Raw genomic sequence first — 23,199 nt, forward strand, 5'->3', positions numbered from 1 at the left:
AATCACCTCCCTCCCTCCCCCCCCCCCCCCCCCTCCACCCTCCTTTTCCACCAAAGCCAAACTACGTCACCAGAAAACATTAATTTTCCCACAGGCACTTTATGCAACTGAGACATCATTGTTAACCATAAATGCTATTGTCAGTGAGAAAATGGAATAACAGGTACAGAGGAAAATATTCAGAGCGAAGATGGTAATTGAATGTGCAAACGTTTGAGACAACTGTATTCCATGACCAAAGGCTTCTTTCACTGTATGGCAAATATGCTTGAAAACTCTTGAACATATATCAAAACTGTCAATTAACCAAGAAAACATTCTGCATAAACCATTAAGGCTACTCAACATCCAGAAGTATCTCAAAGAAATAGCTGTTGACTCTCTGGAAACTACAAGGACACAATTCTGGCAGAAGACTGACTCAAACAAGTTCATGTCAACAATGGACAGAAATCTGAAACTAAAAAATGCTTTGATAATAGAATGTCAATAGACCCATAGTCACAGAACAAAGAAGTTATGAGAAGATAATAAAAACAGAAAGACTAAAGCTACATATTGGTTCTAGAGCTCTTTAAAGAATCAAATGAAACAATATTATTAATAATAGTAACAGGGTACACATACCACAAGTACGCACTTCTCTTTGTTGCATTTAAAGTACGTCTAAGGCATGTCACTGCATATTATCTTTTGTCAAATGACTGCTGCTTCATCTCCCCATCACCGTCTATGAAAATACTGTAGATAAGCATCAAATACAAAAGCACTGTTGTTCTCATGTTTTGCAGTAATAAGCATTTTGAAACTTGCACCATAGAAATTGAAATTCAATGAATTCAGTATGCGGGGTAGTGACTTAAAACGCAATTTCTAAATTAATATTTTCAAAAGCATAATCCTATGAGCACTATACTTAAATCCATTTCTATTTCATATGCTCAATCTCTCTCAAATATAATTTGTACAAGAGTTGCGGAAACCAGCAATCACCGCTATTTATAACATTTTTATAGCCACACTGAGATTGGAAACCCACAGAGTATCCACCTGTAGTGAACATATAACAGTAATAAATGAGGACAGAACTGAAGACTTTAAGACTTTTTGTAGAATACAGACTGGAGAGAACCTTTCTGGATTGCTTCCCTTCCATACCAATTAAAATGTAAATATGCATAGTTTTTACTGTTTCTGAATGCAGGGTATGGAACTGAGACTGGAACAAAAATATTGATTCCATAATTTGAATAAAGTATAATGCAGCAGAAAGGTATAAAATAATATTATACGGGATAAAACAGAAAGCATGTTTTACTTATTATAGATAGATTCTTCAGTGGACTGCTATTGATAGTATAAAAAAATTTAGCAGAAAGTGGTTAGGAAACCTGGCTTTCACCCAGGAGGCTGAAGTGCGATTCCCAATACTGGAACAGAATTTTTCTGCAGTCACTACTCCAAGCTTTGGTAGTGCAGTCAAATGGCTGATCATTTGTAACACTTGGTGGTGTTTAAAAATTTAACGTATTCTGCAACATAGCCTACAGTTTCCAGGAGAAGTATAACAAAAATTTAACAAAATTCAACTCCCATCTTTTTTCTTGTGAATATTAGTTGACAAACACTGACCAACTGTCACTGTTGCAATACACAGCAGCTCGTTTTCTGTGACAACATTTCACAACACAGTGCTGTTCAAAATGCTGTTTGGGATTGAGTGGTAAATAGTTTGCGTGTGGGTAAGAAAGAGAGTCACAGACTGCAGACAATAGTGTCAGTTAGATATTGTTCTTGTGGAGAATATTTAACTCACCAGTAAACTGGATCCAGTGACAAGCCAACGGCAGGACTTGTATAATACGCGGATAAAACTCGATTCATGTGGGATCATTGCCTCTTCATGTTATTCTAGGTCAGATGTAAATACTACCATATATATGTAATATAATTCTGTTGAATTCTCCACTCACTCTGATCATTTCAAACAAGCACTGTATACTAACTGAGAGGTTCAGAAAGAAGCCTATTTGTTCATAATAACCTAAAGTTTCATGTGGTAAAAGATACTTCTGTTGTAACATAACAGATACTTCTGAACAGAATACCAAGTTGCTTGAAATTGTCCATCTTCTTTGTTTCAGTCTGATTACTTACACTTACTTTGTTAGTTGTAATCATATAATGCAGGTTTTCACTTTTCATTTCCTTTTTAGAAGATTACTGCCACCTACTGAAAGTAAGGAAACAGCTCTCATTGACAGTGACATAGTAGGTTTCATGGAGGATGGATTTCATGAACTGGGTGTCTCAGTTGAAGTATGAGATCAAAAATCTGATTACAGGTAACTTATTTCACCTAAATGTAATGTTTCAATTAGCACTATAATAATCAAAACACCAATAAAATGCATCTATTACTTTCAAGATACTTTTCCTCCAAAATATCAGATTCCAGACTTATGCCCTATTAAATAAATGGAATCATTTGATGTGCATATCAACCATTGTTGTTGTTGTTGTGGTCTTCAGTCCTGAGACTGGTTTGATGCAGCTTTCCATGCTAATCTATCCTGTGCAAGCTTCTTCATCTCCCAGTACCAACTACAACCTACATCCTTCTGAATCTGATTAGTGTATTAATCTCTTGGTCTCCCTCTACGACTTTTACCCTCCACACTGCCCTCCAATGCTAAATTTGTGATCCCTTGATGCCTCAGGACATGTCCTACCAACCGATCCCTTCTTCTAGTCAAGTTGTGCCACAAACTTCTCTTCTCCCCAATCCTATTCAACACCTCCTCATTGGTTACTACCCACCTAATCTTCAACATTCTTCTGTAGCACCACATTTCGAAAGCTTCTATTCTCTTCTGGTCCAAACTATTTATCATCCATGTTTCACTTCCATACATGGCTACACTCCATACAAATACATTCAGAAACTACTTCCTGACACTTAAATCTATACTCGATGTTAACAAATTTCTCTTCTTCAGACATGCTTTCCTTGCCATTGCCAGTCTACATTATATATCCTCTCTACTTCGACCATCATCAGTTATTTTGCTCCCCAAATAGCAAAACTCCTTTACTACTTTAAGTGTCTCATTTCCTAATCTAATTCCCTCAGCATCATCCCACTTAATTCAACTACATTCCATTATCCTCGTTTTGCTTTTGTTCATGTTCATCTCATATACTCCTTTCAAACACTGTCCATTCCATTCAACTGCTCTTCCAAGTCCTTTGCTGTCTCTGAAAGAATTACAATGTCATCAGCGAACCTCAAAGTTTTTATTTCTCCTCCCTGGAATTTAATACCTACTCCAAATTTTTCTTTTGTTTCCTTTACTGCTTGCTCAATATACAGATTGAATAACATCGGGGAGATGCTACAACCCGGTCTCACTCCCCTCGACTCTTATAACTGCCATCTGGTTTCTGTACAAATTGTAAATAGCCTTTCGCTCCCTGTATTTTACCCCTGCCACCTTCAGAATTTGAAAGAGAGTATTCCAGTCAATATTGTCAAAAGCTTTCTCTAAGTCTACAAATGCTAGAAACATAGGTTTTCCTTTCCTTAATCTTCCTTCTAAGGTAAATCGTATGGTCAGTATTGTCTCACGTGTTCCAACATTTCTACGGAATCCAAACTGATCTTCCCCGAGGTCGGATTCTACCAGTTTTTCCATTCGTCTGTAAATAATTCATGTTAGTATTTTGCGGCTGTGACTTATTAAACTGACAGTTCAGTAATTTTCACATCTGTCAACACCTGCTTTCTTTGGGATTGGAATTCTTATATTGTTCTTGAAGTCTGAGGGTATTTCGCCTGTCTCGTACATCTTGCTCACCAGATGGTTGAGTTTTGTCAGGACTAGCTCTCCCAAGGCCGTCAGTAGTTCTAATGGAATGTTGTCTACTCCCGGGGCCTTGTTTCGACTCAGGTCTTTCAGTGCTCTGTCAAACTCTTCACGCAGTATCGTATCTCCCATTTCATCTTCATCTACATCGTCTTCCATTTCCATAATATTGTCCTCAAGTACATCACCCTTGTATAGACCCTCTATATACTCCTTCCACCTTTCTGCTGTCCTCTATTTGCTTAGAACTGAGTTTCCGTCTGAGCTCTTGACATTCATACAAGTGACTCTCTTTTCTCCAAAGGTCTCTTTAATTTTCCTGTAGGCTGTATCTATCTTACCCCTAGTGAGATAAGCCTCTACATCCTTACATTTGTCCTCTAGCCATGCCTGCTTAGCCATTTTGCACTTCCTGTCGATCTCATTTTTGAAACGTTTATATTCCTTTTTGCCTGCTTCATTTACTGCATTTTTATATTTTCTCCTTTCATCAATTAAATTCAATATTTCTTCTGTTACCCAAGGATTTTTACTAGCCCTGGTATTTTTACCTACTTGATCCTCTGCTGCCTTCACTACTTCATCCCTCAGAGCTACCCATTCTTCTTCTACTGTATTTCTTTCCCCCATTCCTGTCAATTGCTCCCTTATGCTCTCCCTGACACTCTGTACAACCTCTGTTTTAGTCAGTTTATCCAGGTCCCATCTCCTTAAATTCCCACTTTTTTGCAATTTCTTCAGTTTTAATCTACAGTTCATAACCAATAGATTGTGGTCAGAGTGCACATCTGCCACTGGAAATGACCTACAATTTAAAACCTGGTTCCTAAATCTCTGTCTTACCATTATATAATCTATCTGATACCTTTTAGTATCACCAAGATTCTTCCATGTATACAACCTTCTTTTATGATTCTTGAACCAAGTGTTAGCAATGATTAAGTTATGCTCTGTGCAAAATTCTACCAGACAGCTTCCTCTTTCATTTCTGTCCCCCAATCCATATTCACCTACTATATTTCCTTCTCTCTCTTTTCCTACTGTCGAATTCCAGTCACCCATGACTATTAAATTTTCGTCTCCCTTCACTACCTGAATAATTTATTTTATCTCATCATACATTTCATCAATTTCTTCGTCATCTGCAGCGCTAGTTGGCATATAAACTTTTACTACTGTAGTAGGCATGGGCTTCGTGTTTATCTTGGCCACTATAATACGTTCACTATGCTGTTTGTAGTAGCTTGCCCGCACTCCTATTTTTTTTATTCATTATTAAACCTACGCCTGCATTACCCCTATTTGATTTTGTATTTATAATCCTGTATTCACCTGACCAGAAGTCTTGTTCCTCCTGCCACCAAACTTCACTAATTCCCACTACATCTAACTTTAACCTATCCATTTCAATTTTTAAATTTTCTAACCTACCTGCCCGATTAAGGGATCTGACATTCCACGCTCCGATCCGTAGAATGCCAGTTTTCTTTCTCCTGATAACGACGTCCTCCTGAGTAGTCCCTGCCCGGAGATCTGAATGGGGGACTATTTTAATTCCGGAATATTTTACCCATGAGGATGCCATCATCATTTAACCATACAGTAAAGCTGCATGCCCTCGGGAAAAATTATGGCTGTAGTTTCCCCTTGCTTTCAGCCATTCACAGTACCACAACAGCAAGGCCGTTTTGGTTACTGTTACAAGGCCAGATCAGTCAGTCATCTAGACTGTTGCCCCTGCAACTACTGAAAAGGCTGCTGCCCCTCTTCAGGAACCACACGTTTGTCTGGCCTCCATTGTGGTTGCACCTACGGTATGGTTATCTGTATCGTTGAGGCACGCAAGCCTCTCCACCAGCGGCAAGGTCCATGGTTCATATTCTGTGTAATTTTTATTTTGAAATTTTATAGTGACTCTTGTTTTAGTATGATTTCAACACTTCCATCCCCATGACAATCCAGTTCACACAATAAACATGATTTGTACATGAACAGAACTGGAAATCTGTGGGACTTCTCAAATTCTGTTTATATAGACTAAAACTTGCTTTAAATTCACCTCCATTGTCATTTGAAATTGTGTAAGTGATAATTTGGTTCAAAACATACTTTTTAATTACATAGACTCAGTTGTCTCCATACAAATGACAGCACAAGTCATATGAAAACAAGCTGTCTCAGCTGTAGATTGTGCCAGTTATGGTGGTTGCTAGCACAGGGGTGGAAGCAACACGCAGTGGTGGGGTCTGCTAACTTCAGATGACACTGGATATTTTCATTTACACTCCTGGAAATTGAAATAAGAACACTGTGAATTCATTGTCCCAGGAAGGGGAAACTTTATTGACACATTCCTGGGGTCAGATACATCACATGATCACACTGACAGACCACAGGCACATAGACACAGGCAACAGAGCATGCACAATGTCGGCACTAGTACAGTGTATATCCACCTTTCGCAGCAATGCAGGCTGCTATTCTCCCATGGAGACGATCGTAGAGATGCTGGATGTAGTCCTGTGGAACGGCTTGCCATGCCATTTCCACCTGGCGCCTCAGTTGGACCAGCGTTCGTGCGGGACATGCAGACCACGTGAGGCGACGCTTCATCCAGTCCCAAACATGCTCAATGGGGGACAGATCCGGAGATCTTGCTGGCCAGAGTAGTTGACTTACACCTTCTAGAGCACGTTGGGTGGCACGGGATACATGCGGACGTGCATTGTCCTGTTGGAACAGCAAGTTCCCTTGCCGGTCTAGGAATGGTAGAACGATGGGTTCGATGACGGTTTGGATGTACCGCGCACTATTCAGTGTCCCCTCGACGATCACCAGTGGTGTACGGCCAGTGTAGGAGATCGCTCCCCACACCATGATGCCGGGTGTTGGCCCTGTGTGCCTCGGTCGTATGCAGTCCTGATTGTGGCGCTCACCTGCACGGCGCCAAACACGCATACGACCATCATTGGCACCAAGGCAGAAGCGACTCTCATCGCTGAAGACGACACGTCTCCATTCGTCCCTCCATTCACGCCTGTCGCGACACCACTGGAGGCGGGCTGCACGATGTTGGGGCGTGAGCGGAAGACAGCCTAACGGTGTGCGGGACCGTAGCCCAGCTTCATGGAGACGGTTGCGAATGGTCCTCGCCGATACCCCAGGAGCAACAGTGTCCTTAATTTGCTGGGAAGTGGCGGTGCGGTCCCCTACGGCACTGCGTAGGATCCTACGGTCTTGGCGTGCATCCGTGCGTCGCTGCGGTCCGGTCCCAGGTCGACGGGCACGTGCACCTTCCGCCGACCACTGGCGACAACATCGATGTACTGTGGAGACCTCACGCCCCACGTGTTGAGCAATTCGGCGATACGTCCACCCGGCCTCCCGCATGCCCACTATACGCCCTCGCTCAAAGTCCGTCAACTGCACATACGGTTCACGTCCACGCTGTCGCGGCATGCTACCAGTGTTAAAGACTGCGATGGAGCTCCGTATGCCACGGCAAACTGGCTGACACTGACGGCGGCGGTGCACAAATGCTGCGCAGCTAGCGCCATTCGACGGCCAACACCGCGGTTCCTGGTGTGTCCGCTGTGCCGTGCGTGTGATCATTGCTTGTACAGCCCTCTCGCAGTGTCCGGAGCAAGTATGGTGGGTCTGACACACCGGTGTCAATGTGTTCTTTTTTCCATTTCCAGGAGTGTATAAGAAATAGTGTGGTGGCAATCCTGATGCTGGCCATATTGAAGTGCAGCAGGTAACATGTCCTTAGTTTGTCACTGGAGGTTAAAAATAATAATAATAAACAAACAGTGCATAAAGTTTCTGTTTGTTGTTAAGACCTATATGTTTGACAGATATCACAACCCAAACACTGTTAATTATAGCAATATAAGTACTTATGCATGTGATGCAACTCTACTATTCAAAGATAAGAATATAGAAAAATTTGGGAATGAAAGCCAACTTGAAAGTAAATATTTCTATTCAAAGGTTTGCAGAAATAAATTTTCATAGCAAACAGTCCTAAACCATTTCTTGAATACTGGATCAAACATCAACAAAGTAAAGATAGCAACATTTGCATAGACGAATGAGTTGGAGAAACTCCACATACAGAAACTGCCTTGCATAATGCTTGATTAAAATGTAAACTGAGATAAGCATGTAACACACATAAGTGGAAAAAAAAACAGCTCAAACCTGTATGTGCTGAAGAAACTCAGCTATGTAAAAAGAGACAAATGCTATGAAAGTAGCTTAGTGCAAAAATTAATTCTACATTAAGTTGTGGCGTACTTTTGTGGAAAAGTTCATCCAAAACACATATTAATAGAGCATTTAAAGTGCATAAATGAGTAAATAAGTATGCTAGCCAAATTTAAATGGAAGAATCATGTAGGCCAGTATTCGAAGCACTTAAGAATTAACGGTATGAAGCTTATATCTACATAAATTCCTACACAACACTACATTCAAATATGTTCCCAGTACTCAAGGTATTGAGACATGACACAACAAAACAGAGCTTGTTCCATGGACCAGACACAGCACCATACAATTCATATCAAGGTCATTCTATACAGGACCGAAAACTGAAGAAAAATTTACTTCAAATTTGAGAAAGATTTTCAAAAAAAAATCCTCAAAACATTTTTGATAGAAAACTGTTTCTGTAGCACAAATGATTTTATGTGCACTACAAAGTATCACTAACTGCAATGTAAGGCTGCATACAAAATGGGATGTAGCTTACACAAACCACAAAATATGTCCCTGAAAGTGAGAGAAATAAATTCTAAAACTATATATACAGCATAGATGATGTAAGCAAATTTGTAATTTAATATTGTATAATCCCAGAATATTGCTTTTCAGAATTATAATTTGCTAAACATTAGTTATTAGACAGACATACTTTTCCATGCTTGTGATACAGATTTGACTCAATCTCTACAATGTATGTTGGCTACGGCTCCAATAAACATTACATTGCAGATCAACTCAGATATCATATGACTGTGTGTATCAACACCCCTGGACACAGCTAATGGAGAAATTTACAGTAGTAAGGAAAGAGTTACACATTGCCTTCATAGATTAAGCAAGAGCTTACAACAAAGTTCCTAGAACAAAACTGTGCAAAGCTCTGAAAGAGATAGGTATGAATGACCATCTTCTGAAGATTATTACTGAAATTTATAGAGGTATAAGGTACAGATTAAAAAAGGGTCAAATCTATTACAGTGAAAATTCCAGGATGGAATCTAACAGTGTTAATAAACGGATAGTTGCTACTCACCATATAGCAGAGATACTGAGTCGCACATGGGCACAACAAAAAGACTGTCAGAAAATGAGAGTTCAGCGTACAGGGCATTCACTAGAGATAGAAAAAATGGTAACACTGCAGAATCTATTAGTGTAATGAAAGCACTGAGACCAAGTTTCAGTTGATACTGCTTTCCAAAGATGGACGAGCAGCTGTGCAGAAATGGAAATCGTTGTTAACAATGTACAGGTGTTTTCATTAAGTCTTGCTAATGATCAGGCCAGAAGATGAATATGATCCTGAGTTTACGTCACAACATGTATATCAGGAATACGACACATGTGGACTACAAATTGGTGTAACAAAACCAAATATCTGCTAATGAATAGCGACCCTAGATATGAAGTGCACATCAATGAAGGAGCTGTTTTGAGTCAGGTAGACATCTTCAGAAGTCACATCAGGTAGACATGTTTATATATCTAGGGGCATATACTGTTGCAAGTGGATTGAGTAATACAGAAGTAAAATATAGACTACAATAAAGGAGGTAAGTAATGTATTCTGTTTGGTAAGGCAAGAACATTTCCAACAGCAATAAGAAAGGAGCAGGTAGGATATGGTTGTATCAGGTGGTTATAATTAAAATGACAGAGTTATAATTAAACTGACAGTTTTCTGAGTGTTGGAGTGTCGACCGTATACATCACAGGATGCTGAAACATTGTAGGTATGTTGATTAACTGGTTTGCTCACAGAGTATGTAATAATTCCACATTCTGCCAGTAGGTGAAAATATGGTGCATTAAACAGTCAGAATGGGAAGTTGGTCCACAAAAAGGAGAGGAATGATCATACACATGATAATGGTGGTTCTGGCATGTTTATTAGAATATGGTCACAAGTCACAAAATGTCTTCAATATAATCTCCTGGCTCAGCAACAACTTGCATCCATAACACGGTATGGTCGAAAGATGCTCACAGCATACCCGGCATTGTCAGAGCATTGTTGTTGTATACTGTCCTTCAGATAGAGAAGTGTAAGAGTGCATCCCTGATAGACGCAATCTTTCAGATACCCCACAACCAGAAGTCACAAGTATTTACTATGTTGGGGGATCTGGAAGAATGAAGGAAAACATCTTAAAATTTCCTAGAGATGATGCAGTCATTACCAAAGGGTTCTCGAAGCAAATCTTTCACCTGACGAGCAACATCTGGTGTTGCCCCATCTTGCATAGAAATAGTGGTGTGGACATGGTTGTGTTCTTGCAAAGCAGGAATCATGTGTAGCACAAGGAGGTCCTTATAATGTGAAGGTGTCACTGTATACCTAACAGGCTGTAGTAGTTTGCCTTCTTTTGTTTCTTCATTGATTGTACTCAGTGTCGACATGCTGCACTGCTACACTGGCTGAAAAATGGGTTGTGGAAGTGCAACTAGTGTCTACTTTAAATGATGTAGCCAACAGATGCAGAGTCACGTTTTACAGTCCTTTACTATCACTTTTCACACACACCAATAATACACAATTATTTGGCCAGTGCACTATTGCTATAACTTCCCATAAGCCTCATTAATAGTTATCAGGTGAACATCCAGACATTGCTACAATAGTTTCCTGTTGAACATCAATGAGCAGTAAAAGCATAACCACATAATTCTCAGTTCTTTCAGAATAATCAGGTGTGTATGGTACAGACACTGTCATTGCTTTAACACACAGCCTATTGGTGTAAAACTTATTTCACTGTTAAGTTGAAGCATTGTTGCTGTTCTAACCAACACAGGTTTCTTGTCTGAAACTCGGCCGCAGACCGACTGTCTCGTGACCAAAAATTGGTCCCTTATACATCTCAATAATAGGTACTGAAACTACACATTGTTCAAAGTTAAAATTTGAAGAGATTACAATTAAAACTTAACTCCTTAAGCTAACTGAATACATCAAAAAATTCTGTCTGTTTAACAGTTTCTTCTACTACGAGGGTCAAGTCGAATTATTTGTTTAAATCATGAAATTAACAAATATCGTTACACAAGCAATACTTTTGACAAAACTGTTAATTACTTTGGAATTAATTAAGGGCTGACTTTGCTAACATGTTTATGAATAGAACCAAATAACTACTTAAAGATTACTATTAGTTGTTTCCCCAAATGTTCATAATTAGTACAAAATTTATATTTGTTTATACGTCAACAATAGAATTTTAAGTTATGAAACAATTACTGAGTTCACCTAGAGTCAAAATAAATTAGAAAATCAATTACATACACAAAACTAAGCACAAAATTATATCTGGTGTTATATTCTTTAAAACTGAGGGCCAACCTTTCTCTTTTATGAAAATACAGATTATACTCAAGTATGTTAATGTTAATTAGTTCAAAAATGAAAAAATTAATTTTAAGGAGGCAGATAGCAAAACAAGAGGGAAAGTAAAATTATTCCCGCTTGCTACGTGACGAGGTCCATAAGGTGTCATCTCCTGAAAGAAAACTGCATTGAGAATGAAGGAGCTTGTGAACCCGTACCACACAGTCACGTAAGTTGACTGCAGTTGATGTTCCTGCAAAATATGTGGCAGAGTTGAACCCCATATGCAACAGTTCTGCATGTTCACGGCACTGTGCAGAGTAAAATGTGCCACAGCCATCCAAAGAATATTTCCTGGCCATGTGTCAATCATTTCTATGTTTGTAAAAAATGAAGGGCAAAGTCATGGAGGTTTAGCCTATCTTGGGGCTTCATTTGGAACACATTCTGAATCTTGTACAGATACCACTGTAAAATGAGCTGCAAAATTTTTTGAACTGTTGACCAAAGGAGAGATAATGCCTGTGACACGGCTTGAGCACTGGCTGCAGAATTTGAGGCATGTACTGCATGGTCAGCTATAGCAGTAGCAACTTCAGCCATGGCTGTAGCCATGGGAATGGGCCACCTCCCTCTCCTCAATGCACCATCTAATGCACTTGTTTCTTCACATTTCTTGATCATCTTGTTCAGTCCATTTTTTGACATGAGACTTCTTCACAGCTGTTTCTGTCGGGAATATCCTCACATTGTAGCACTGCTATTACTGCTGTTCTGAAAAATGATTTACCAGCAGTGCAAGGTCTTACTCGTCAATAGCTGTTGTGTTTCATACAGAAAACTTCAACCTTCTTACCCCTTTATACTAACTGCCACTTCACAAATGAAATCAACATACTGATGTAAAAACAGGAAACATTCCGCATTCTGGTGGCTTAAGGGGAACTATTATCTTTTTCAGCATACTTTGTGAGGCATCGATTAATGAATGTATCTACAGTGTTCAAAACCAAAATCAAAATTTTTGTTATCACATAGCATGCCTCCTACAATCAAAGATTGTGAGATAGGTGATTCGTAAATTCTAAAACTACATACGGACTAGTAAACTCAATCTAAGGTTACAATGTATTTGTTGACATCTTGGGTTGTCGGGTGTTCTGCCGGATATCAGCGTCGTACTTGCATGATATTTCGGTCACGTAGATCGAGACCTTCATCAGGTGCGACCAGAGACTGCTCCTCGAGTGGACCTGGTCCAGTATTTATGCCTATGGCCTTCCCCCTCCACCAACGGCTGCAGGCGCTTCCTCTGTGGTCCGCGCCCATTCCCTGTGACCTGCTGGAGCGTTGCTGCTCCGTTTTCCGTCCGCTGCGGTTCTAGGTGTTCCCTCTGCGGTCCGCGCCCACCAAACCCGCTCCTGGGGGTTTCATCTACGGTCTGGGGTACCAGGCGTTCCCCCTGCGGTCCGCGCCCGCTCACCACGACCTGTTGGAGCGTTGCCGCTCCGTTTTTCGTCCGCTGCGGCTCTGGATGTTCCCTCTGCAGTCCGCGCCCACCAGTCCCAGTTCTGGGTGTTCCATCTTCGGTCTGGTGCTCCTGGCAGTCCGTCAGGGGCTCGTTTACCATCTCCATGTCTCTGGTTCTTCTGTTTGTGTAGTGTTGCAGCTGGCCCCGTTGCTCCTTTAACAATTCCAGAGCCGGATCCCAGGCTCTGCTTAGCTGGTACCCTGTGTCACGATTCACAAGATCATCAGCCATTTTAATCTCAATCGATTCTCTTATAACACTGTCCCAAAATCTGGGTGTTTGTGCTAGAATCTTGGTATCCTAATACTTCATGGTATGACCTAGTTCCAGACAGTGTTCAGCAATGGCTGACTTAGTCACCTGTCTTAATCTAGTGTGCCTCTGATGTTCTTTGCACCTGATCTCCACAGTTCTTGTCGTCTGGCCAATGTAGGACATGCCACATTGACAAGGTATATTGTAAATCCCTGGTTTTCGTAACCCCAGGTCGTCTTTGACACTCCCCAGCAGTCCCCCGATCTTGTTGGATGGACAGAAAACACACTTGATATTGTGTTTACGCAGGATCCTACTGATTCTGGCAGAAATAGAGCCAGCATAGGGCAGATATGCCACCTTCTTTGCTTCATCTTGGTCTTCTTCAGGAACCTGTGGTATAGTGGCTGGTCGGAGTGCCCTCTCAATTTGTCTGTCCGTGTATCCATTCTTGGAGAAAACTGGCTCTGGAATTGTTAAAGGAGCAACGGGGCCAGCTGCAACACTACACAAACAGAAGAACCAGAGACATGGAGATGGTAAACGAGCCCCTGACGGACTGCCAGGATCATCAGACCGAAGATGGAACACCCAGAACTGGGACTGGTGGGCGCGGACCGCAGAGGGAACATCCAGAGCCGCAGCGGACGAAAAACGGAGCGGCAACGCTCCAACAGGTCGTGGTGAGCGGGCGCGGACTGCAGGGGAAACGCCTGGTACCCCAGACCGTAGATGAAACCCCCAGGAGCGGGTTTGGTGAGCGCGGACCACAGAGGGAACACCTAGAACCGCAGCGGACGGAAAACGGAGCAGCAACGCTCCAGCAGGTCACAGGGAATGGGCGCGGACCACAGAGGAAGCGCCTGCAGCCGTTGGTGGAGGGGGAAGGCCATAGGCATAAATACTGGACCAGGTCCACTCGAGGAGCAGTCTCAGGTCGCACCTGATGAAGGTCTCGAGCTACGTGACCGAAATATCGTGCAAGTACGACGCTGATATCCGGCAGAACACCCGACAACCCAAGATGTCATTAGATCGCCGGGAAAGCCTGAAGAGTTACAATGTATTTGTTGTTGCTTCTTCAGATAGATATTACTTTACAATGTTATCACTAAAAAAAAATAATCTATTGTTATAATACATATGGTGTTACATTTTTAGATAGATACTATATTACATGGTTATTATTCAAGAAATCTTCAACACAATAACAGCATTTACTTTTCAAGTATTTTTCAAGGTCTCCATCAGTATTTTTTAGATATGGATCACACTTCCCATTCCATATTTTATTTAAAAATTTCGCGTCAATACGGAGCGGAGTTTTTTTGTATAGTTTTAATCTGTGGGTAGGTAACAAATAACTTGCCCTATGTCTAGTGTTCTACTGATGCAAGAAGCAGTTGCCCTCAAAATGTTGTGGGTTTCTTCTTGTGAAGATGAGAATCTCACGCTTGAAATGCATGTTAGATTTAGGTTTTCAAATAAAGGTGAATCACATTCTTCACCAGGGTTTTGACTACCTCTCGTCATGCCTGAAGAGGAATGTCATACCACTATCTTCCCCACCCCTCTCACAGACGTATTCCACCACCAACTGAACCTGCACAATATCCTCCAACTGAACCTACACAATATCCTCCTCGTCCATCGCTGTCGAATCCCTGCTCATGGCTCATATCTGTGTAAGAGACCTAGATGGAAGACCTGTCCCATACATCCTCCGACCACCACCTACTCCAGTCCAGTCAATAGCATCACCTATCCCATCAGAGGAAGGGCTACCTATGAAACCAGTCATACAATCTACAAGCTAAGCTGCAAACACTGTGCTGCATTCTATGTGTGCAAGACAACCAACAAACTGTCTGTCCACATGAATGGTCACTGACAAACTGGGGCCAAGAAACAATCAGTCCACCCAGTTCCCGAGCATGCTGCCCAACATGACATTCTTCATTTCAGTGACTGCTTCACAACCTATGACATCTGGATCCATCCTACCGACACCGGCCTTTGTGAAATCCACAGGTGGAAACTCTGCCTGCAGTATATCCTGCAGTCTTGTAATAATTCTGGCCGTGACATTTGTTGGTCATTTTCCATACCCACATATCCCTTTATCTGTTCCCACTCAAGCACTACACAGCTCTCTATTCCGCCAACACACCGACAGTCTTTTTACTTCTCTCCTCTTCCGCTGCCCCCCACCCGCTGTCTAATCTCTTGAGAGCACCTAGCTGCCCTACCCTCTCTCCACCTCATCCCTGTATGCTCCCACAAGTGGCACTTCATTATCCCCCACTCCTACCTTGCCCCCCCTTCCCCTCCCTCCTCCTTACCCCCACCACCCTGATCGCTTCTCCCATCGTGCACTGCTGCTCGCAATCTGGCTTTGGCAGCCAGAGACTGCAGTCACATTTATGCAATCTGCATTTGTGAGACTGTATGTGTGTATGTGTGTTGTCTAAATCTGATGAAGTCTTTTTTGCCTGAAAGTTTACTTGTTTGACAGTCTTTTTGTCATGCCTATCTGTGACTCATCCTTTTCATAATATTGCCATAAACACAAGTGGATTATACACTGCACAGAGTTACAACTCCTTCAGAATTACCTGTTGGCTGCTGGAGGGGACCCTGCTACAGCAGTGCTGGCCAGGCACCTCTCCCTCACTGAGGCTGCTGCACAACCACGCCGGCTCCTGCACGGCTCCTGGCAGCACCTCCCCCTGACTCAGCTGCTGTTGGCAGAGCAGAAGTAAGCAAATTAGCAACAGGCACCATTGTTCTTCTTGCTGCTGTTGTTGTTTGTTAAGACTGTTTTGACACAGCTGTGCATGCTAATCTATCCTGTGCAAGTGTTTTCATCCTACAGTAACCTACATCGACTTCAAATTACTTACTGTACTCGAGACTAGATCTCCCTCTACAATTTTTAGCTCCACACACCCCTCCATTACAAAATTGACAATTCCTTAAAGCCTCATGATGTGCCATAAACTTCTTTTTTCCTCAGTTCAGTTCACTACAACTTCATCATTTAATTTATCTACTCGTCTAATTTTCAGCACTCTTGTGTAGCACAACATTTCAAAAACTTCTGTTCTCTTCTTATGTGAATTCAATGTAGTTGTCCATCTTGATTGCTATTTTTTTTAATTGTACACCTTAAGGCATTTTGGCCACAGCCATTCTCTGAAACACATTTAAAGCCTTGCTACACTATATCTTGTCAATTACTACTACTACCACTACTATTGTTATTATTAGATGAAGAGGCTTGCACAGGATAGAGTACCATGGAGAGTTGCATCAAACTACTCTTTGGACTGAAGACCACAGCAGCACCATCTGAAATATGTACAATTTGACACATCCCATGTCCTTGTGATTTACTTGGTATCTGGATCCATGAACATGAAATAACTAAATAAATAAAAAGAGCGGCTTGGAAGGGGACCAGTGGATGTGAAGGGAGTGAAACAGGATTTAGCATATCTCCTATGTTATTCAGTGTGTACACTGAGCATGCAGTACATGAGATCCAACAAGTAACAGTATGTTAAGATTTTAAATGTGATTCTGAGGATAACTGTGGTAAAATCATATTACAGTATATAATTTTGAGCTGAAATAAAGAGCATATAAAATGCAGAATGATAATAGCAAGAATTTGTATTACTGCCAAAGAGAAATTTGCTAACACTAAATATAAAGTTGAGTGTTAGGCAGTATTTTATGACAGTATTTGTCGGCAGTATAGCATAGTACTGGAGTGCAGTGTAGACATAAACAATTTGGATTAGTCTGAAAATGGCATAAACCAGTGTACAAGTTTGTGATCATTGTCACTAGTCATTATAATTGTCTGTCTTGATCCCTTTAATTCCTACTACAAATGTTTCTTTTGTTTCCTTTACTGCTCACTCATTATACAGATTGAATAACATTGGGGATAGGTTACAACCCTGTCTCACTCCCTTCTCAACCACTGCTTCCCTTTCGTGGCCTCGACTCGACTCGTACGAGTGTATCTCCATGGCACGGTTACCTGCTTGCTTCACAAGTTTGCATGACACTGAGCATTCCGGCAGTAAGTATTCCCTCTTAAATGGTAGACACTGACGGTGCTCTGCTAGCTATGCCACTATGCTATCTGCTGGCAGACAACCTTGAAACCATTATCAGTATACTATTAATACTTCCCTCAGGTACTATATGCTGTCATCGGATCAAAATCAACATATTTACAGGTGCTCTAAATTTTTTTTGAGCTGTGTGTGTTTATATTAACCTGAAACTTAATTAGTTCAGAAGATACTGTTAATTAAAGATTTCACATAGTCCAAACTTTCAGTGCGACTTATAGCCAGACTACTACAAATTTTTGGGATATGTTGATAGGCTTTGGATCACTTGATTTTTATGAATCTAGTGACACCCATATTGGTCAGCAAGGGTCTCTAATTAAGATATATTAAATTTTCAATAACTGAATTTCATCATACAAGATGGATCCCATCATCATAAACCTGGGGTTCCAACTGAATAGGTATAAATTATTACTGCATACTTCATTAGCTGCTGCTCATACGAAACAAAACTTGATATTAGTCTTGATTACCAGCAAATGACAAAAATTCTAAACCAGAGAATTTATAAAATACTATTATTGAACCAAAATTGCAAAATATTGTGGAGCACTCATGCTATTTCAGTCTGCCTGCTCTTAGCCCTTGTTTAGTATTGCTTCAGTCCAGCTAGTTCGCATTTTAGTCTAGCCTCTGGACCCATTTGCACTAGCTCTCCATTCATTTCATTAGGCTGAGAGAACATATTTTATAATTATGAGCAATATATATAAAAATGACAGTATTATTAAAAGGGCAGTTGTCACTCGCCATACAGCAGATATGCTGAGTTGCAGATGGGCACAACAAAGAAACTGACGGAAAGTAAGCTTTTGGCCAACAAGGCTCTCATCGGAAATACACACACACACACACACACACACACACACACACACACACACACACACACACACAGAGCCACAGTCTCTGGCTGCTGAGGTCAGGGCTGGCCTATCTCCGTTATATAGTGAGCTGCAACTATCCTTTTCATAATACTGACATATACCATCCTGGGTTTTCTGTTGTTTGATACATTAAAATGTGTGTGTTTCAGTTCAGTTGAATCATTTTTGTGACTAGTAACATTTCTGTGACTTCTTTACTTAACTGCTTGTGAAGCAACTTCTGATCTGTTTGTCAATTCAGACTGAGAAATATATTTTATAGTTATAAGAAATGTATATTAAAAATGTGTGTATTATGGTTCAGGTGAAAAATTTTTATTGCTACAGTAACACTTCTATGAGTTCCTTAGTTGACTCTGTGAAGCAACTTCTGATCATTACCACTAACTACATACATACTACATACAGACTTGGTCATCACCAATAGGATCTCAAGGACATTATTAAAGAAAGGTGAACTTCACTAATTGAACTTCCAATTTTGAAATTTTAAAACAAGTTTCTAGCAATTCACTTTAAGAATAGATCTTACAACAGCAATTTCAGATTGAGATTAAGTGAAACTGCACACATACCAAAGTTTTACACCATGACAGGTAGGTCTAATAATGTGACAAGTTTGTGGTACTTACACTGAGATGTAGAGATTTTCACTGAATAGATCAGCATGGAGATCATCATCAAACCAGTCTTTAGGCAAAGACCACAACAACTAAAAACAAGTTCCATATTTATGAATCCCAGGAGATGAAGAATAAGACATTGTGTAAGTAATGTGAGATGAAATCCACAATGCCACTGAGAAAGGAAATGCATCTGCACATGGTGGAATTTCAAAACAAATGAATAATGCACATGTAAATGACTGGTTGCTCTAGTGCTTGAATCAAATCAGTTGTCTGTGTTAGAAAAGTACATTTGATTGGAACAAAAGGCTTCCTAATAATCAATTAGATGTCAGAGTTTCTCCACTTAAAACTTAGTCAAGTTCTCATAAAAATAGTCTGTCGGTAAACTGAAGAGCGAGCGAGCAAGTCCCCACTCTGTCAGCCCAGCTACGTCACAAGGCGCTTCTACAGGCTGTTTCACAGCGTAGTACCGGCCATGCCGCAGCACGTGCTTTAAATCTGTGGTGACGCCGTGTACAGATATGTCCCGGTTGCATTTATTTTTAGACAAATGCATTAAGAACATAAGGAGAACAAAAGACGATAGCTTCTTCCAAAACACAACATTATAGAGTAAATAATATTAACATAAGAACAGAAGTCAGGACTCTACTACAAACATACAACCGAATGCCTGTTCATGTGAATTGCTATTGCTATTTGTAAAAAGAACCCCATATAATGCAAGCAGTCTGTAGAATTCAAGGATTGTTCTTTGTGTTTCTACTAAAAGGTAGAAGTTTCCTTTGAAGGGCTGCATTGAAACTTAACACTTCTTACAACATGAAGATTATTTAAAAAGTACCAGGAATTTATAATTTTGTTTGTTGTATTAGCCCGATTTGCACTACTTTTTGTCACTATCTTTATGAACATGTCTGAAAAGTATGTGTACACTGTTATGCATATTGGGTATTTATTTTTTGGCAGCTGTTACATGTGTTTTGGTAGCATCAACGATTAATTGTTCGGTAAAAAAAAAAAATATATATATATATATATAGATTAGAGAATCGGTATTAAATTTCTTTATAAGAATGGAATAAAGTGTGTGAAAATTTTAGAAATTTTTTTGGTGAGTCTGTTATGAATAAACCAAGGGCATACAAGTGGTATAAACATTTCAAAGTAGGCCTTAAAGGACAGCGATTATACAAGCATGGATGACATTAAAAATGTACAGTTAAGAGACCTATAAACTATCCCGAGGAAAATGTAGACTTTCATGGCCGGAAATATCATGTCCATTGTAATTATCCGGGCTGCTATGCCGTGGTCGGTTGATGAATTCTGTGTCGATTCCCAACATTTCGTCTCCGACTGCAGGAGACATCTTCGGTCAGTAGCGAGCCAGTGGGTGTGTTGGACCTTCCATTGAGCTACGGACCCCCTTGAAGATGTCTCCCGCAGTCGGAGATGAAACGTTGGGAATCGACACAGAATTCATCAACCGACCACGGCATAACAGCCCGGATAATTATAATGAACATGATATCCCGAGGAAACAGTTCCTAAAGTGTTTCGGGAATTGGAAAAAGCACTTGCATAAGTGTATAGTATGTAACGGGGAATATTTTGAAGAGGACAACATTGCTGTAGATTAACAAACAAAGTTCTTACCAAAAAATAAAAGTTAATGTGTGAACGCACCTCGTATGTCAAACCTCTTACTTAGATTCCAGAATCGATGTACATATTTCAAAGGAAATCTCAGCAGTGTTTAGAGCAGCTAATGCGCACATGTTTTAAGCAATATGTCATAGAATCAGGTGAGTAGTAACCGAAATACAGATTTAGTGACAGAATACATTCAAATGCTGCTGTTCCACAAGCATCAAAGGTTTTACGTGATTGTGAAACTGTCTATTACGATGGCTTTCCTCCCAAAATTATTAGTTCTCTTTCGTGGCATTCCAGCAAATGACACAGCTTATTTTCGCATTCCTTCCTTATGTGTCCTATTGTGGTGAGGCTGACTGTTGCATAAAGTTGCAGCTGTTTGATTTGGACTGGTAATATTAGCCAACAGTTCTTTTTGGGTACCTCTTTAACACACGTTGTAATAATATTAGAGAGAATCGAACACTCGTTACTCCGCAAATACCTCCTCTTCTTCGTATTCTGCATATTTTCTTGCAATGCTGGGCGATTATCCATCACTTCTGGATACCGAAGTATATCAGTGAGTATACAAAGTTAACTGACTGACACTGGGAGCACGCTGATCTACGCCGCTAGACAGGTAAGGGGTAATTGATTTTGGGTGCCCCTGTAGGCCGGTGGCAGGGTTCTTCCGGGAAAGGCCACTGCCCCCACCAAAAGTGCTGCTCGCTCTTGAGCAAGACAAGTACCAAAAACTGAAACACCAAAGTTATTTTTCTTCACAAGAAAGGAGAGAGACAAGACATACTAACCTATAAACCTGTCACAGTTCTCTCTGTAAAGCAGAATCATTAATGTTAACACAAACAGCATAAGAAAAATTAGAATTCAATGAGCCAAAGAACAAGGTGGCTATACAGTTAGTAAAAGTAAAGCTGAACTGTATGCATACAGCCAAGGGGAAAGTATGGTCATCGAATTTCAGAGTAAAACCATTTACACTTGCATAATAAAGTCAGGCACAAAATTCAATACAGCTACATCAGTCAGTTGAGATAAGATCTCAGCATTACATAACAAATACCTTTCCCTTCCTGGTGTAATGAAAGGATTTTGGGGTGGGATCTTGTAATCTTACTTAGAAGAAGAATGAACTGAAAAGAACAAATGGCTTCATCTCTTCTGCACCACATTGTCATGACTTGAAAGAATGGTCCCGTATGAAAAAAGAAATATGAAGTGCAGTTACTGGTTGAAAATACAGTAATCAATTTCAAAAAAAAATTCCACACTATGCAGTTTTCACCTAAACCCACTAGGAGAAAACATTACAATAACAAAGATAAGTAATAAATAAGATCTCAAATGAGCAGTGTGATGCTATGTACATCATACCTCTTATGGACAAGAAGTACGTGTTACCTGGAGAATCAAGAGTAAAATCTAATATCAGTGAAGCTACACAGCTCCATGCTAAATGTGAGATTTTGTTAGAGCAATGGAACACCTCCAATGTAACCATTTCACTGAAGGGGGAAAAATTATTGTATGGCATTATTAGGTGGGTGGGATTGCTCAGCCATTTGGTGCAAGTCTTTCTATTTGATCCAACTTGGTGACTTGTGCATGCTTGTGATGAAGATTAAATGAAATGATTTGGATGATAGAACAACCCAGCTCCCGAGTGAAGAAAATCTCGGCCCTGACTGGGAATCAGAACTCAGTACACCACAATCTAGGGACAGTGATGCTTACCCTGAGATTACCAGTCACAGAGAGTTCACAGATGAGAATCCAAATAACAAGGGTGGATAGTGTACCTGGTACAAAGTGTGATAGCCTGCCTTTTACAAAGACTACCCAGCCTTTGGAAATGTCTTGAACTAAGTACTCTATGATAAGAAGAGCAACTATTCTGAGTGATGATTTCTTATGGTATTATCCCAAAAATAGTGAAGTACAGGCTTTGGTCAGTGTTTAAGTGGAGCAAATGTAAGAAGTAATAACCTGTTAAACAGTTGCTGCAGCAGTGTACCTACTAAAGGCGTTAAAAACAGTTCAGGTTACTTAGGGATTAGCTAGCAAAGTACATGCAACAAGAAATGCCAATAACAAAATCTGTATGTGTTCTATCAACAGAAGCAAAGTGGAGCTTTTAACCTTGACCCAGATGTCACACAACCTAAGTATTATATCTCACAGAACTCCAAGTAATGACTGGAACTGAAATGTATCAAATTGATAGACACACATAAGCAGCAAGTTACTGCAGAATTTATGTTAAAACTCTTTGCATTCTGTGGAACTTAAATTGCTGCAAATAATGTGTCAGTCATACTGCTGTCAGTTTATAGACTCCTGAAGGGAAAACTGCGTGTTCTTAACCAGATGCAACAACATTTGAACCAAATATTTTTTAAAACAAAGGATTTAACTATCACAGGTGATTTTAATATAAATTTATTGACTGAAAATATTAGCTAGAGCTAGATCATGTGATGGAATCACTTAACCTAACTACAGTAGTTAACTTTCCTACTAATGTAAAAAGTAGCTGGAGAGCCCAATTGCCAATATATATTCATTGACAGAGGCTGGAGAAGCTGTATGATTGCAAGCCAAATCCTCAATGAACTGTGAGTTCGTGA

General features: G+C 40.3%; 1 protein-coding gene across 1 annotated transcript in view; it reads right to left on the minus strand.

Annotated features, from left to right (window-relative positions):
* The window catches only part of LOC126424949 (putative uncharacterized protein DDB_G0290521), a 125,248-nt gene that overhangs the window by 11,143 nt on the left and 90,906 nt on the right, over nt 1-23,199 (minus strand). Inside the window, exon 10 of the mRNA XM_050087808.1 lies at nt 15,862-15,987. Within this exon, the coding sequence (XP_049943765.1) occupies nt 15,862-15,987 (126 nt within the window). The remainder of the gene's footprint in view (nt 1-15,861; nt 15,988-23,199) is intronic.

Source organism: Schistocerca serialis, chromosome 10, assembly GCF_023864345.2.
Source record: "Schistocerca serialis cubense isolate TAMUIC-IGC-003099 chromosome 10, iqSchSeri2.2, whole genome shotgun sequence".
Lineage (NCBI taxonomy): Eukaryota > Metazoa > Arthropoda > Insecta > Orthoptera > Acrididae > Schistocerca > Schistocerca serialis.